This window comes from Xenopus laevis, chromosome 8S (assembly GCF_017654675.1).
Source record: "Xenopus laevis strain J_2021 chromosome 8S, Xenopus_laevis_v10.1, whole genome shotgun sequence".
In the NCBI taxonomy this organism is placed as follows: domain Eukaryota; kingdom Metazoa; phylum Chordata; class Amphibia; order Anura; family Pipidae; genus Xenopus; species Xenopus laevis.
In genome coordinates, this window is record NC_054386.1 from 40,512,398 (window position 1) to 40,531,468 (window position 19,071).

The following is a 19,071-nucleotide window of genomic DNA, read 5'->3' on the forward strand; positions in this document are numbered from 1 at the left end:
TTAAAACCTTGGTTTCAATCTGGACTAGATCCTCCCCCCCGGGGAGACTGCCCTGATCAACGGCCAATTAAAAAAAAAAAATGTGATTGTGAAGTGACTATAATGAAGGAAAAGTAAAGTTGTATATATAAGTGCACACTTGTGTGTGTATGTGTGCGAGTATAAGTACAAGTGTGAGCATAGATTTAGAGGGAGAAGAAAAAGGAAAAGCTAAATGTGGAGTGTAATAGGTGTAATGTGTGTGAGTCTGTGCAAGTGTTACCTAGTGATAAGTGCAGCAAATATAATGGGTGTCTCACAGGCATTGGTAATAAAAAGGCCAAAGCCTCCCCAGCCGCTAGCATTTGTGGCTTTTAAGGGAGAGAAATTGCCCAAACCAAGGATTAATAAAAAACAACAAGGACATAGGGCCACCGTTAATTTAAAGGGGTGGGTATGAGGGTGCACTAACCACATGAAGCTCAGCCACAGGTTCCGGCTACATTTCAGGTACAAGAGGGCTGCTAGCGGCTGGGGAGGCTTTGGCCTTTTTATTACCAACGCCTGTGAGACACCCATTATATTTGCTGCACTTATCACTAGGTAACACTTGCACAGACCCACACACATTACACCTATTACACTCCACATTTAGCTTTTCCTTTTTCATCTCCCTCTAAATCTATACTCACACCTGTACTTATACTTATACTCACACACATACACACACAAGTGTGCACTTATATATACAACTTTACTTTTCCTTCATTATAGTCTCTTCACAATCACATTTTTTTTTTTTAAATGGGCGTTGGTCTGGGCAGTCTCCCCTTCAAAAGCCGCATATGCAGGTGGCATGGGAGGATCTAGTCCAGATTGAAACCAAGGTTTTAAAGTTTGATCACAGGTAAACAGGTTAGGGACCGCCGTATGGGGTTTACCTTGACGTGGTATGGCGGCTTACCAATTTTATGATCATAACTTTGTAACAAAAAACCCTGTTTTTCTTTTTTTAGACAGGGGATTATTGTATTTATATATTTTTTTATATGGCCTTAGGAGTGCACCCACAACCCCCCTCTTGTATCTAACAGATCAATAAATAGAGAGACCTGGTCGATGAGGAACCTATCAGTGTGCAGAGTGGACAAACTCCTAGTCCACTGGCATTTGACTGATATCTATCCAACGATTTTTCTGTGTATGCCCATCTTAAGGCAGAGAAAGCTATTTTTTTTAACTCTATTTTAACCTGTCAAACTGAAAAAAAAACCATTAGAAGTCTCTCCAATTTGCCTCAGAAGGGGAAAAAATTCCTTTCTGACTCCAAGACGGCAATCGGACTAGTCCCGCATTAACTTGTACTATGATTTATCTTCTATATAACCTTGTATTCCCTCACTTGCTAAAAAGCCATCCAACCCCTTCTTAAAGCTAATGTATCAGCCTGTACAACTGATGATTCAGGGAGACAAATTCCACATCTTCACAGCCATCACTGTAAAAAATCCCTTCAGAATATTTAAGCTCAACCTCTTTTCTTCTAATGACTAGTTGGCTGGAGGAGATGAAGAATACAAAACCCCCGGTTATATATAAGGTATATTTTCAATGCACATGCTGCATATGACGTGATGGTGCTTCCATCTGTGAACTACAGCTCACAGTATCCTCAGATAGCTGTAGTGTAGTGACAATTCAAATGATAGGCTGATACACAGTACATGTGTATCACTCAGCCTGGGATCTGTGACAGAGCAAAGAATCCTGTTGGACTCTCTAGGAATTCTGAATGACGCTATTAAGGGCTCCCAAGGCCCTATTGATTTTCTGACTTCTGGCCCTGCCTGCTCTGTGCTTCTGCATTTTAATGGGGTTCCTTGTGTCACACAATCAAGTTTTGGGTGGATGGGAACAGCATTACCATTGACCTCTCCGTGACACTCCCATGCATTTGTATGTAAACCACATGGTTTAACCTTGAAATCTGAGCGCACTCACTTTACATATTGCGAGAGAGAAACTTCACCAAGCCTCAGTAGTATAGTGCAAATGAATGGAGAAACCCAGAGGTCAACTTGAGTGTGCTTAATAGGAGGAAGGACTGCCAAAAGAACAGGGGAAGTAGGGATCCATTATCCGGAAACTCATTATCCAGACAGCTCAGAATTACGGAATGCCAGTCTCCCATAGACTTTATTTACAAATTTTTAAAAATTATTTCCTTTCTCTCTGTATTAATAAAACAGTAGCTTGTACTTGATCCAAACAAAGATATAATTAATACTTATTGGAAGCAGAATCCTACTAAATTCTGAAATCCTGAAAATAGGGCTCTCTATTGATGGGCCTGACAATCCCTGTGTGTAATGCAAGGCCATAAGCAAATTGAGGTCTCCTGTACTATTTCAAATTAAGTTCTTCAACATTTAGCAACATCCGTTTTATATTCTAATCTGGTCAAAGCTTAATTACGGATTGTTTCTGTAAGATCCCGCACTGGAAGAAATCTGCACTAATGACAAATAGAGCCCCCAGTGGGTTTCTGTACATTTGTCATTATTTCATCAGTGTTAATGATATGCATGAGGGAATTTACCTAAGGAGTGATTATTTCAGCCTGAAGGCCGAAGAGTGGAGGAGGGTGGCTAGAGGTTTTACCTTGAGTCCTATCAATTTTTGGTCTAGTCCACAGGTGAGCTAGCAAACAGGAATCTGCACAGATAACACAATGTAATGTTTGGGTAAGGAAAAAAATAGCAACAACATGTAGCTACACAGTCTGTTTATCTCTATCTGGAGCCCTGGCTTTGCCTCATAGTAACACAAGTGCTAAAGAAAATACAATTGCAGTGTGTGAAAATGACAAAGCTCAGTGATCAACCTTGTCTTGAACCCTGTAGAATTTTATGGCCTCTCCTTCTGTAAACCCTCCCCCAGTGCACATTAAAGGGGACATTGTTTCCAAAGGTCATGGTGGGGTTCAATCCATATTCCCAAGCAATATATGTACAGTGGTGACATTAGGGCAACAGATATACAGTCTCTGTTCCAAAGCCAGTGGTCTTGGTATCACGCTTTATACCTGAAATCAATACATGGGGCTGACCAATATTATTAGGTCTAAACCTTTGGAATGGTTAAGTCAAACTATAGTATGTAGTTTATAATTAAAATTTCAAGCAAGAAGGTTCTTAAATAGCAAAATATACACAAAGTTGCTATTCTGCTTGGTTACCCCAGGTAACTATCATCCCGAAAAAGCTTGAAAAGCATTCCATATGCAATGAACTTTTCCATCATTTGCCTGAAGTTAACTTGCTGCTAAGCCTGTAAAAGAGTAATCTGACTCTATGGTTCCACATATTCTAAACATTCCTCAATCTTTGCTCCAAGATTTTAATAAATATATTGAAAATGCAATTTGTAAAAGGAACAAAGCCAAACGTGAAGTCTGCAGAGAGGAAGATTCTGGATTATTATGCCTTTATTCTAATGATAAATGAATAAGATAATGAAATAATATGCTTTAATTTACAAATCCATGTTTCCCTCATCCAGGGTCCTCAACCACAATATAATGCTGATTTATTTCTAAAATCTAGGCCAAAAATAAGGAATTGAAAAACAAAACTGATCAAGTGTTGAAAGTCCACTAATGTACCTCAAGAGTGTGCCACAACACTTTCCTGACCACATACATCAGTGTAAACAATTGTCCCCCCCCCCAGTAAAAGAGTATCTCACTCTCAGGCATGTAAAGAACCTAAAGAGCTTCACCCTGCCCTCAGGCTGCAAGTTAGTCAAGTATATTGGGTAGGGGGATCTCTCTCTCTCTCTCTCTCTCTCTGGGATTATCAAGCCTTGTTGCCAAATAATAAGGTCTAGATTCCAGAAAGGCATTTACATTTCAAGACCTGGTTTAGCTGTGCAAACATTACATATGTGTGTATAAGCCTGTGTATGCTGTTGGGATGGGCAAAATAAATTTTTGGCCCAACTACACGTGGGTAGAACTTTTAACATTTTACAGATAGATACCCCAGTGCTATAGTTGGGAGACTGTAGGGAAAATTTAAGTGCCAAGTCTCAAGTCAAATCCTGGCATCCAAAGTAAAACCACATTCCTAGATTTGCTCAGTTTTAAGATGGCCATAGACGCAAAGATCCGATCGTACGAATCATCGTACGATCGGACTTTCCCGTCTCCCGACCTGCCCTTAACCTTTCAGATGAAATAAAGCACAAAAGAACAGATCAGCCGATGTTCTGCAATCGTACGAAAGTTATGTCCGACCAAAGCTAGTGACAGTCTCCCTCTGAAAATCGTACGATCGGCAGTACACGCAGAGATATTATCAGCAGCCGACAGAAATCTTTTAACCTGTCTGATCGACCAAATGACCGATCTCCGTCAGACGAAAAATGTCAGGACTCTCCACACACGGTCCAAAAATCGTACGAATCCTCGATTTGTACAATCAGATCTTTGCGTCTATGGCCAGCTTAAGAGTAATGAAAGCTAAAATTCAAGACCATCTAATGTCCTGTTTTCTATGCTTCCAATCCTGAATACGTTCAGATGGTTAAATACAACAGGTAAATATTTCCCTCTTTAAAACTACAAAATTCTTAATCCCATAAATGCACAATGGAGGTCCAAGTGCCAGGCCTTACAGGCTGCTCCCTATAATTATTTGAATGGCATCATAATTGTAAAAACAATATGGCCTCTGAATATGTGACACATTGACACCCTAGCTAATATATGTGGATAATAAAGTTGGTTAGAGCTCTCATGAAGGCTTGCTTTAGGTTTTATTGGCCTCAGTCATTAATAACGAGGGTGATAGTGGGTAAAGTTGATAACTTGACAGCACTGGACTCGTGCTTTTCTCCCATATTTTATACACTGGTATTATTGGTCATGCAACCATTTTTGGTATTTCCAGGAGCATTGCCATTTCCTACTAAACAAAGGATTCCTTGCTCACTGTACATAAGCCACTGTCTGGTGTATCATTTTGCCTTTTGGTCACTTAAAGATAGGTCAGGCATATTACAAAGCACATTAAAATACTCGTATTTCACTGTTGACCACTTTCTTAGCCTCCCTGGAAAATTATTACTCACAAATAACAAGTATACACAAAGGGCTTAAAAAGCCTTGTTACTTATTGATCCTTTACAGATGCCAAAATCTCTCCTTCCCATCCCCCTGAAAGAGCTAACCAGCCCCCAACTCAACAGACTTCCTGGACAGTCACCCATGTGCTGAAAGACTGGATATTGCTGCTCGGCTGAATTTGGCAGTGAGATAGCCCCTCCCCAGCAGAAGGAATTATTAGGTGAACTACTTAAATAAAGAGATTAAAAACTGCAAGGTTGGGTTAAATCCTGCTAAATTGTATTCAAAGCCCCCAGTTTAGCAAGAGAAGCTTTTCTTTAGAATTAATGTTCAGCAACTGACACAGCTATAATGGGTGGAATGGACAGCTTCATTGGCCAAAAATATTACCTGAAAGATTGCAAGTTCTGGGAGGAAGATGTGTGCTTTAAGCAAAAGGCAATGTAAAGGCAATGAAGCTCCTAAGGCTATTCCTGTACAGTCATGATGGAAATGTGAAAATGAAGCAAATCCCGTGATATACATACACTACCCCTTGTGCTAGCAGTGGCGTAACTACCGGGGGAGCAGGGGGTGCGATTGGGCCAGGGCCTGCACCCCCTCAGGGCTCCCCGGCAGCTTGTGCGCCACTGACTCTGGCGGAATTCCGGGCGCACGGAGGGGGGTCCGGCAGCACGTCCCGCGCCAGGGCCCGCCCCCCTCTAGTTACGTTACTGCTGACTAGTGCTGAGAAAGTCCCAACAATTATTTCCTGTTTGTGTCTCAACTACTGGAATTTGAATTGTCCATATGAGAAGGATGAAAAATCATTTAAGGTGATAATTCCCATAAGACTAATTAAATACTAGGATTTTCATGGATTTTCATGGATGCAACCAAAGCTTCCATCTGTTAAATGACCTTCAGATTATCCCAAAACATTGATGATTATGAAATGCTCAAAGGCCTGACTCTGTCATGTTGTCGGATGGGCGGGGGTTGTTGGTAGATTCAGGAGTACCAACTTTTCTCTCTGCAGAACAGAAGCCTGGTCTGAGTACTGTGCCACCAACCTGCAACCGTGGGAATACCATTTAGGTCCCTATGCCTAATTAAACTAGAATTTGATTTTAAGACGTTGGGAAGATAATGATCTTATACAGTACCAAAGCTATTTATCATAGATGCTCCAAGTGCCTTGTGTGCTGACATCATGCTCATACAGTCTACTGTATTACATAAAAACTTATCCTTTGGAAGCTCATTGACACTTCATTCATGTCATTTTTCTGCCAAGCTAAGAAGAATTTGTGAGCCATTCAATTAAAATGGCAATCCCAGTTTCAACTGGAGAAGATTACAAGGAATATGGTTCACCCCTTAGGGCGAAGATGCACATGGCAATCCACAGCGACTTGTACACTAACCTACTCCCGATCTTGTTTTTTAAAAAGTCCCAGCAATTGATTGCGCCCATAGGTTAGCAGCAACTTTTTAAAAACTGTGATCATGGTGACTTTGCGAGTATAGGTTGGTGTACGAGTGCTTCGATGAATGGTAAATTGCCACAATTTGACAAATGCCCACATGTGTCTTCACCCTTATACAGCAGTAGAATGCCTACTCCTTTACAATATCAACCTGATCTTTCTGTTAATTACTTGGTTAATTTTGGCATTTGTTATTCTGCGGGTAAAGGCAATTCTATGTATACAACTTAGAAATCAAACTTACATTTGGATTGGGGAGGCTACTTATTAGTTAGTCATTATGTGAGGATACATAATAAATATATATATATATATATATATATATATATATATTTATTATGTATATATATATATATACACACACACACACACACAATATCAGAGAAATGTATTGGCTTGAGATAAATAAGTAACGTTAAAGAAGATCATTTGCTCCAATGACTGCACGTGTCCTGCAAAACCAATACAGGTATAGGACCTGTTATCTAGAATGCTCGGGACCTGGGGTTTTCTGGATCATGGATCTGTAATTTGGATCTTTATAGCTTTAGTCTACTAGAAAATCATGTAAACATGAAATTAACCCAATAGGCTGGTTTTGCTTCCAATAAGGATTAATTATATCTCAGTTTGTATCCAGTACAAGCTACTATTTTATTATTACAGAGAAAAAGGAAATCATTTTTAAAATTGTTGATTATTTGCATAAAGCGGAGTCTATAGGAGACAGCCTTTACGTAATTTGGAGCTTTCTGGATAACAGGTTTCCAGGTAACGGGTCCCATGCCTGTACTAAACTCTATAAAGTATAAACTACCCTCTATACAGTGGCGTAACAAGATATTACTGGGCCCCACAGCAAATTATTTTTCAGACCCCCAAAATGTCTAGATGTTAACCTGTTTTAGCAGTATTCATTGAAATTGTATATGAATTAGGGCAGGCATGTCCAAAGTGCGGCCCATTTTCAAATTTACACTGGCCCTCAGCCTCCATCATGAAATTAATAATAATGACTCCCCTCAGCATTGTGCGATCAGGAATCCCATAGCAGTAATATTAAGGCACATTAGTGAAATGATCTGCCACTTGATGTACACTGCTGCCTGTGTGCTGAAGGTGTTAGCAATAGACACGTATTGGCACATAGAAACGCGCTGTTTTTACATACTTCTTTAGGGCTGAAGGTGTCAATAGACGTACTCACGTGCCAGTACAGTAAACTAAAGAAGTATGGCGTCACTACGTTCCAGTACGTGTCCATTGCTAGCACCTTCAGCACAAAGTGGCAGATCATTTCACTATTGTGCCCAAATATTACTTCTATGATTACTCGATTCCTGTAATTTAATGTTAATGGTTCAAAGAATGTCGGGCTGAATGGATGGCCCCCACACATTTTTACCTCACCAAATCTGGCCCTCGTTGCAAAAAGTTTGGGCTTCATGGGCCCCCCCTGCAGCCTCAGGGTCTGCTTCATCTGTAGTTACGCCCCTGCTATTCTTTCAGCATTATAGGCCACAAGCAAGCCACTGCCTGGAACCACTGGATTTAGATATTTAAGTGCCAGTTTGTCGTTAGGTTTAGGATTGCAGCCTAAAGTTTTATAAAACATTGTGAATATTGGGTTCTGATTAAGACAAGACATCTTGCACATCCAACAATAGGGCAGTGACGGTAGACACAAGAGGTGCAGGGTATTTCAATAGGATGAAATGGGAAACAAACAAGTTATTTTTTTATGGAAGTGCATAGTTTGCTAATATGGTGCCTTGTTCTTAGTGCAAGTGTAAACTGTGCTACACTTGCAATTGAAATTTGTGTTGACCTGTTATATGTAAACAGAGTTAGGCAGGGCTTGTGGGCTGGGTCTGTAATATTTACACCAGCATAGTCCAAAAAAAGACTTGTCAGGTGACTCTAAGCCGTTTCCTTAACTATTTGCCCCATTTTTATTTAGATCCAGTAAGATAAATTAATAATTAAATAAATCTAGGGGGCTAAATTTTACCATTGTGTGTTTAAATGTGGAGGTCAAACCACCAATTATAAATTACCCCAACATTTTGGATTGTATCTAATAAAAAATATATTATTTTATAATAAAAGCAAAGAAGTTTATTGTTAGTAACAGAATATATTACAATTCTACAGAACATGATATAAAGGCTCATATACAAATAACCCTATACCTTTATAAAAGCAGAAAATAAACTATCCAGTTCTATGCAATCTACAGTATTAGCCATTGATCCAGTGGCATAAAAATGAGCAAATAACATATTTATTAGTTTATAAGGCCAAGGCTTATAACATCTATATAACATAAAATATTTTTGGGAGGAAGTTAATGATGACACAATAGATGGTGGTTTACAATTTTATGTAGGTCTGTAATTAGGCTTTTGGGTGTGTAGAAAACTCTGATCCTGCTTATAGGTCCAGTATCCAAAAAGCAAGAGCAACCCCACTGAGTATTAGAGACAAGTCTGTGAAATCCTAATATTGCTCCAGTGTAGAATATAGTGGGTACTGTACCTTCCCATGTGTCCATCTCATACCAGTGCGTGTGTGCTGGGGTGCAGCCATGGAGCTGGGCATGTTACCATGAACCCAGCAGCATCATGGGGACTCTCCTGTTGCTGTAATTGCCAGATCTGCTCTGAGGGCTGGGAGGGACAGAGACCCTCTCAGGTCAGTTTACAAGCTGGTCATGTGACTACAGTTCAAGCCCTAAGGTCAGCCCTGGTCTGGAAGGGAGGGGGGAGTTTATTGCCCTGTGGTTATCAAAGTGGAACTGATCACCCTCATTCTCCCTGGATCACTGCAGTTCATGTTCAGCACCCTAAATAACCTTCTATTTAAAAATAAATACAAAATACTCACCCTAATAGGAATGCAACGGATTCAGTACAAACTCTGACTCTCGCTGTGCTGCTATCTCTGGACACAGTTTTGTAGTCTCTGTGCTTTGTACATTTCCCAGTACCTATAGAAATGCTTATATGTGCATTTATCCCTAGGGCCATGTACATTAAGCTGGCCATAGATGCAAAGATCCGATCGTACGGATTATCGTACGATCGGACTTTCCCATCTCCCGACCCGCCACTAACCATTCAGATCAAAGTCTTACCAGTCAGATTAGTTAAAGAACAGATCAGCAATGTTCTGCCCCTGACAGCAATCGTACGATATCTATGTCCAACCAAAGCTAGTGACAGTCTCCCACTGAAAATCGTACGATCGGCAATACACGCAGAGATATTATCGGCAGCCGACAGAAATTTTCTAACCTGTCCGATCGACCAAACGACCGATCTCCGCCAGACGAAAAATGTCGGGACTCTCCACACACGGTTCGAAAATCGTACGAATCCTCGATTCGTACGATCAGATCTTTGCGTCTATGGCCAGCTTTAGACACATATTCTCTGCAAACAGATACATAATTCCACACATTATTAAATTCAATTATCCAAGAGCAGAAAGAAACACATTCATACACTTGAATATGAAGGCACCAGTATATCTCTCATTGCACAACGGAGCATTTTATTTCCCAGCTACCTCTGTCTTTCCGGGAGTTCCTTTGTGCCGGGTTGCCCTATACCATAATATGAAAATTAAAGACACTACCATAGCTTGGCTTACCTCCCATTGCTTGGCTATTCCCATGCAATTCAGGAAATGCCAACCTTAGGAGGGCTCTTGCTGCCCCCATTAGTATAATCAGTGGACATCATGCTGACCAGATAGGCAGCTTGGATACTTATGCTGATGAGTTGAGGAGAGATAAGAAGCTTTGGGTATTTCCATGGCAAGAGCTCTGCTGGGGGCTGAGGAATGTCCTAAAATCAAGAGCATTCTAAACTGACAGTGGTTAAGTTCACTATACTGTACATAAAGACATATAAACACAGTTAGAATATACAATGTATCTCTCTCTCCACCACTGCAGTAATTCACTGATGTACTAATGTATTCCTGCCTGGGAAAGACCAAAGGGGCCCCTGATACCACGTGATTGGCCCCAGGACAGATACTGCTACCAAATCCACCCCCCAAGATGGCAGCCTAGCCAACACATTTATAATATATGCTACTTTAATGTTTCATAGCAATTGAATATTTTTAAATAGAAGCCTTATAACCTCTCTAACTATTCATGTCCCATGTGAATTGTATTATTCTTATTTTTTTTGTATGTGTTTTAAAATCTTTGGCTAAATAAGGAATATTCAATTACAAATGTCACACAAATTCCTTTCAATTGCCTTTAATAGTCAGTTAGCCTTTTCTCTGGTAGCCTGGCCTGCTGTTCATTGTGACTGATTAGGGGGTGGGGCACTGGCTCTGAAGGGGTTAATTCAAATCCCCCTTCAGGCAACTGAGCTATGTAATGTCCCATTGTGCTGAAACAAGATGGACAGGAATTTGCGTATCTATAACAAATAGCAATTATGCAAATTGGCCAATTGTGTGTTTGTGTTTTGTGGCTTTACTGAATCAGCTGCGGCTGCTGAGTTTGTGAGGTGGACTTGAGAGGGAACCGAAATAAAAAAAAAACACCTTACTGAGATTCCACATGAACTTCATAGGCAGTTGAGGGCTGACTGATTCTTTTTCTGAATTGAATAGAAGGAAATGGAACTCGCCAGTAGAATCAGAGTTCTACAGAAATGCCAGAAAGACAAAATCATTCTGAACATAAGCATACATCTGTACATGAAATTATTTTGTTATTCGCAAGTAAGGTTGCCATCTGGCCAGTATTTTACCGGCCTGACTGGTAAAAATTATGCTTGACACCAATGTTATTAATAGGGGAAAAAAATCTAAATATACAAGAAGGCTGGTATTTTTTTCCAAAAAAGGTGGCAACCCTATTCGCAAGTAAAGCACCGATAGAATATGCGCGCTGGATTAGAGGCGGAAGTGTGGATATATTTAGTACATACAGGTTGCACTCAGATTCATATTGGGACTCTGTTATTAACACTGGGCAAATTTGCCCATGGGCAGTAACCCATAGCAACCAATCAGCGCTTGGCTTTTTTTTCAGGAATCTGCAGGAAAAACAATGAATGCAACAATTTGATGGGTAACTGCCCAGATGCAAATTTGCCAGTGTTGCTAAAGGAGCTCCAGGATACTAGCCCAAGGCACACTTGGAAGCATATTCATCATGCTCTGCAAAATGATGTACATCAGGAAGAAGCAGTGTTTAATTAGCCGATTCACTGACCTCTGTTTGCTGCTAAGCACCCACAGCCATTCTACTGGGTGCAGACACGGAGCAATTTTCAGTGCAAAAATGTATGCTCATTTCCATGCAGGAATCTACCCTGTGAAGTAGATCAGCCTGCGTAGAACTGCAGGTGGAGATTAGTGTATCACTGGCCTTAAAGGAACAGTTCAGTGTGAAAATAAAAACTGGGTAAATAGATAGGCTGTGCAAAATAAAAAATGTATCTAATATAGTTAGCCAAAAATGTAATTTATAAAGGCTGGAGTGACTGGATGTGTAATAAAACAGCCAGAATCCAACTTCCTGCTTTTCAGCTCTATAACTCTGAGCTAGTCAGCGACTTGAAGGGGGGCCACATGGTACATTTCTGTTCAGTGAATTTGTAATCGATCCTCAGCATTCTGCTCAGATTCAAAAGCAACATATATGACCAATGTGGCCCCCTCTCAAGTCTCTAATTGGTTACTGCCTGGTAACCAGGGTAACCTGTTAGTGTAAACCAAGAGAGCTGAAAAGCAGGAAGTAGTGTCTGACTGACATGTTATACATCAAATCACTCCAGCCTATATTACATTTGTGCCTAATTAACTATATTAGAAACATTTTTTATTTTGCACAGTCTATCTATTTACCCAGTTTTTATGTTTACACTGAACAATTCCTTTAAAGTGTATTATACAGGTATGTGCCGTTACCCAGAATGCTCGGGACCTGAGGTTTTCTGGATAACAGATCTCTGAATAATTTGGATCTTCATACCTTAAGTCTACTAGAAACATCATGTAAACATTAAATTAACCGAATAGGCTTTTTCTGCTTCCAATAAGGATTAATTATATCTTTGTTTGTATCAAGTACATGGTACTGTTTTAAAAAGGAAATCTGTTTTAAAAATGTGGATTATTTGGATTCTATGGGAGACACTTTCCGTAATTCAGAGCTTTCTGGATAATGGGTTTCCGGATAACAGATCCCATACCTCTACCACCTCAGCGCTATATATTTGACCCCATTATTTTATACCTCTTCTGACGTCCCACAATCCATTAGTCAAATGGAAAATTCCATGCGGCAAATAAGTTCTGGTGGAAGTTGATGTGGTGTCAAAAAATTGCTTACAAAGTGGTGATTGATTAGCACCATTTTTAATATAAAATTTTAAAGCAGCTGCTGCCTATTCCATTGGATTTGTACACAGAGGTGCATGATAGTCTAAAATCAATACACAGCTTTATAAGTATATCCCGGATTTTACACAGTGATGTCTGGAATTGAGACGGCAAAGTGTGGTGTATAGCCAGTTCAATAAATTGGCTTCATAGTTTAGCAGGGGGGGAGGAACTTTCACTTCACCTGTGATTTACTAGAATGGAATCCATTGACAGCTTTTAGCCATAATATGTTCAAATGTGCATTTTCTACCTAAAATCTGCAAATATATATACCTACAAAATTCTGTGTAAAATTCTCAAAGCCTCCAGAAGATTAGACAGGGTCCTATAGTGAGATTCCAAACACACAGGGCCACAGATACACTGGGTCACCGAGGTGAAAACCCAAGAGCAGCTGCTTGTATAGAAAAGACGTGAAGGGTGGCTTCCCAGGAGCTTGAACTATTTTAGTCCATGTAGTGTTTGGTCTGACCAATTGTATAGCACGTGAGATGACCAGTTGGAAGGACAGCTGTCATTATCCTACCTTGTTATTATTTCACAGCTGGTTAAAACTTAAATCTGACCAGTCCCTATATCAACTTGTATTATGAGCTATCTTCCATAACCCTGTATTCCTTCACTTGCTAAAAAGCCATCCAACCCCTGTGATTTCTGTGACAACTCCGTGTGACATTGGAAAATTCAAGTCATTTCACAGCGTTTCCATTTCCAAAGTTTAAACCACTTATACGGTAGGTGTAGGCAGGCCCGGACTGGCAATCTGTGGGTTCTGGCAAATGCCAGAGGGGCTGCTATAAGGTCCCATAGAAAGTCAGTATTTAGTGGGCTGGTGGGGCTGTTTGGGCCTCTGAGTGGGCTGATTGGGCCTCTGTGTACCTGAAATGCCAGGGCCTATTTTAATTCTCAGTCCGGACCTGGGTGTAGGTATGCCAGAAAAGCAGCGCCAACAAGAGTGCTAGTTTTATTACAGAAGAGCCTCATCATTTAATTTATTTAGCACCAGCAAATTACGCAGTCTTGGCAGAAATGGTGGCACTTTACTTTGAAAGGCTGGGGGTGTTAGATTCTGACCAGGACACCATCTGTCCTGAGTACGTATGTTCTCTGTACCCTTGCATGGCTTTCTCCACACAGTCCAAAACCAACTTGGCTTAAGGGTTAGTTCACACAAGGAGATTCGGGTAGATTTTGTCGCCTGGCGACTAATCGCGTTTTCCGAAGTTGCCTCACGAGGAAACTTCGGAAAACGCTGCTCCGCGTGTGAATTTTTCAGTTGCTTTCTGTTTCCCCAAAATTGAAGTTTAAAGTTTACTGTTCCTGTCTCTAGTGTTTCAGTCTGGCAGCTCAGTGATCTAGGAGCAGATTCTGAACTATTTTTATATATTTGCTACCTATAATTGATACATTTAATTGAGATATTTTTCAGCAGCATCTGTGGAGCATTAGCAACTATTGTATCAATTCTAACAGCTGCTTTTAAAGGTGTGGTCGTCTTTAAGGAAATTTTTATTATGCTATAAAATGGGCAATTGTAAGCAATTTTTCAATTGGTTCTCATTATTTATTTTTTATAGATATATAGTTATGACTTTTTCTTTTGACTCTTCCAAATGGGCGTCGCCAACCCCTTCTAAAAAGCAATTGCTCTGTAAGTCTACAAATGTATTGCTGTTGCTACTTTTATTGCTCATCTTTCTTTTCAGGCACTCTCCTATTCATATTCCAGTCTCTTATTTAAATCAATGCATGGTTGCTAGGGTAATTTGGACCCTAGTTACCAGATTGCTTAAAATGCAAATTGAAAAGCTGCTGTTTAAAAAGCTAAATAACTCAAAAACCACAATTGAAAACCAATTGCAAATTATTTCAGAATATCACTCTCTACATCATACTAAAAGTTATCTTAAAGGTGAACAACCCCTTTAATAAAACTCATGGAGTCTTCTTAGCAGAGACAAAGATAACAAATTTATCAACTAAATGTACTAATTTAAAAGAGTCGGCGACCACCTCCTCCCAGAGCAGTTTTAGAAGGTGAAAAATGAAACTTTACACTTCAATATTAGATAAACGGTCACATAAAGAAAATAGTAAGTAATTGGGAAAAGTATTTCTGGTGAACAGTCAGAAATCAACTGAACTGAAAAAAAATGTTTAAAGGTGAACAACCCATTTAAGTGTCCATAGTTTGATAGGTCAGTAGACTGTTATTTCTACCGTGTCTTAACCTAAACATAACTGGAGCATAGTTATGACGTGGCACGCAAGCTTACATATTGTGGACAAAGTGTACAACACTATTATTTGTGTACTTATAATGGCTTTTTAGGTTAGACTGAGCAGTAAGATTAGAGGGCCATTTAGTGGCTATGGAGATTTACAAAGCAAAGCAAGCAGGTGTCACTATGAAAGAGTTAAAAAAAATGAAAAGCTTCTACTGTACTAGGGGATAGATAATTCCGCTTCTAATGTATTTTCATCCTAATGCTTGTCATTCAGATGCATGGGCTCTTACTGTGCCCTTTTTGTGAGACGAAGCTGGGGGAGAGAGGAGCATGTCGATCATATAAAAAAAGAGGGGCACATGTTAGAATCTGAATGGCCTTTGCATAGTTGAGCTCGCATTTAAAACAAAGAAAAGACAAATTGTTCACTGGTGCATTGAAAGGGGAAGGTTACATTTCAACCCCTCTACAATCCACAAGAAGTTTTCCTGATCTATCCCAAACAACCTGCATATAACTAACAGTATATTCTTTGAAAATTTACAAAATATCACATATATTGAATTTATTTAATAAAGGCTTTCTTTAGAGGGTTTTGTTAATATTGGTAAATTTTATACATATAAAACCCTCAAATAAGGCTAGGTGTGATTCTACTTTTACTTAGATAAATTAAGGGATCAAGGGAATCTCTACTATTCACTTATTATTATCCTAATACTAGCAACATTTTTTTACATAGATGATACATCATTCCCATTGGTCCCTGTCCCAGTCTGAGTGCCAGTAACAGTCAAAAAATTGCATATCGCAAAAATGGTCACACCCTCAATCTGCCACAACAGTTCTTCTGAGGATTCGGGAGACATTTCATTGCATTTCAGTGCCGGGGGTAAGTTGAGATTCATGAGCGTATTAGTGACAGCAGGAGACTGGGCTGTGGATGAATACAAGAGGTCCTCTGCAATCAACCCATTATCAATATATTTAAGACATTGAGACATTTTGTGCACACAGCTATTAAAAATGTCTTACCCTTTAAACAAAACAGGGATTGTTTGTCCGCATATTGCAATATATTTAAGATGGCCAACTACGTCAAAGTCATCCCATATCTGGCCAGTCCTACGCTCCATTTTCATCTGATTCATTAAGAATTCTATTGCTTCATTTTACATTTTACAAAGGGACTTAGTTTTACCTGCAACTTACTTGCTGCTTTCAAGGTTAAAACTGCCAAACATGGTTGCCCTTTTATTGGCCACAACTGGAATCACCTGACTATAGTTGTATCTTAAATATATTGCAATATATAGATTAACAATCCCTGTTTTGTTTAAAGGGTAAGGAATTTTTTAGTAGCTGTATGCACAAAATGTCTCAATGTCTTAAATATATTGATAATGGGTTGAGTGCAGAGTTCCTCTTGTATTTGTCTATATGAATTTTGTGGTCACAGCCTGATTGCACCACGCTTAATAGTTTAAAAATTAATGTTGCTCATAACTTTCCCTTGTTTGTTATGGTTATGTGGATAAACCAGGTTAGGGGAGTTAAATCAGGGTAACTCCTGAAAAATGCTGCTTAGTTGACATCTTGTGTTTTTGGAATGTGTAAGTAGAGAGTACAGGAGGAAAACCATCTAAAGGTGGCCATACACAAAGAGATCCGCTCGTTTGGCGATGTCGCCAAACGAGCGAATCTCTCCCTGATATGCCCACCTTGAGGTGGGCAATATCGGGCTGATCCAATCGTGGGCCCTAGGGCCCAACGATCGGATCCTAACAATGGGTAACGGGCGGTCGGATCGCGGGACCGCATCAACGAACAGATGCGGCCACGATAAGATGGCCCAATATACGGGCCAATAAGCTGCCGACTCAGTCTGTCGGCAGCTTTTATCAGCCTGTGCATGCCCACCTTTAGTAAGGGGAGAACACACAGACTCCTTGCAAGTACTGCCCTGGCTGTAATTGAACCTAAGGACCCCAGCACTGTAGAGCAGCAGCGCTAACTATTGCCCCAGTAACTGTCCCATGACTACAATGGAAATTGCAAGAAGCCCATAATTATCAAAATATGGACACTTGCTACATGCATCTCTTCTCCAAAGATCCCTTGACCACAACGGTAGATGTAATGACCCAGACTTCAAGATGACTTCCCCCATGGTTCATTATGGCAGCCCTGGACAGAACCTCCATCATCTAACCATCTTGTATACCTTAGCATGTGCTTTAGCAAGGTTATCTTGCTGCTAAAGCTGGGATTAAACCCTACAAAAAGAGACCACTTTCAGGCACAGGCATTGCTAGAAACATTATGATATCTGATGACTCTTCACAATAAACTGGTGTGATTACAGAGTGGTTTCTACACTGCAACAGAGAATGTTGCATAATACACAATCAAACACAACAAAAGTGGAGCAAAATGGTCAAGCAAAACCTGGGTTTCTATTACTCAAGCACAAAGCTGTGGAGCGAAGATCTTATAAAAAGTTTCTATGTAGCAATGCTTCCTGACTTTATTCAGTATTGCATTTGACTTTTATGAGTTTATTTTTCTATTTACTATTTATTCTGGGCCAGTTCAGCTGAGGACCCCCCCCGGCTTCACCGGAAGCTAAACCAAGTGATTTAAAGGGAAAATCAACCCAATTTTAAATCATGTCCTACACGCACACCTTGCACTTCCTTAGGGTTGCACTCGGTACTGCTTGGTTCTTCCTGCCTCCTGTTCTTTATCAAGTGCAGTTGTGCCTATTTACACACAGGAGCACTGGAACTACCACCACCTTCACACCAGCTCCATGGTTCCCACAGTGGCCTGTGGCAATCGCCATATTGCAGTGAAGCAAAAGAATAGGGTGGAGGACTGTAAGTAATACACACATTACTTGCACACAGAATGCTGAAAACCATGGCAACTAGACTATTTTCAACAACATTGCTTCTGATTTACGAGTGGAAACGCAGCTGCCCTCATATTAATGCATTGGCCATGTTCAACCCCTGGTGACTGCAGCAATGCTAGAAAAAAGCTGCATTTGGGCACAAAAATATTGCAAATGCAAACAAAATTGCACTTTGCTCATTGCACTTGCAGTAGTAATAGTACCCTATGGTTATGGGTTTTTATGCTCAGTAATACATATTTATCTGGGTAGGTGATACCAGTGTGGAATGCTCTCCCTATAAAGCAGAGCATATGGCAGGATGAACCATGTGAGCAATGCATTTGGAAGCCTGTTTAGTAAAAAGTTAAAGGGGCTTTTCACCTTTAAATTAACTTTTAGCATGATGTAGAGAGTTATATGTTGAGACAATTTTGCAGTTGGTAGTAATTTTTTTATTATTTGTGATTTTTGAGTGATTGAGCTTTTTTTTATTCATCCACTCTTTAGTTTGCAATTTCAGCAATTTTAGTTGCTAGGGTTCAAATTACCCTAGCAACCATGCATTGGTTTGAATGAGAGATTGGTATATGAATAGGAGAGATAGGCCTGAATAGAATGATGCCCCTTATCCTATGTTAAGGCCTGAATAGAAAGGTAAGTAATTAAAAATAGTAATAACAATGAATTGTAGCTTTACAGAGCATTTGTTTTTTTAGATGGGGTCAGTGATCCCCATTTGAAAGTAGAAAGGAGTCAGAGGAAAAAGGCAAATAATTAAAAAAAAAACCCTGAAAATAAATAATGAACAGCTATTGGAAAAGTTGCTTAGAATAGGCCATTCTATAAATGCTAAAAGTTGACTGAAGATGATCCACCTTTTTAAAGCAATGCGTTTCCAATACAAAGCATGATAGACTGACTTTCATCAACCGATCAAAACACAAT

The 19,071-nt window shown here is 39.8% G+C and overlaps 1 protein-coding gene across 3 annotated transcripts in view; it reads right to left on the reverse strand.

Annotated features, from left to right (window-relative positions):
* nr6a1.S (nuclear receptor subfamily 6 group A member 1 S homeolog) overlaps nucleotides 1-19,071 on the reverse strand; it is a 146,334-nt gene that overhangs the window by 27,587 nt on the left and 99,676 nt on the right. Inside the window, 1 exon segment of one of the 3 annotated variants that reach the window (NM_001090633.1) lies at nucleotides 9,115-9,208. The exons of the other annotated variants lie outside the window; for them this stretch is intronic. Within the exon segment in view, the coding sequence (NP_001084102.1) occupies nucleotides 9,115-9,130 (16 nt within the window). The 5' untranslated portion in view covers nucleotides 9,131-9,208. 3 annotated transcript variants of the gene reach the window in all.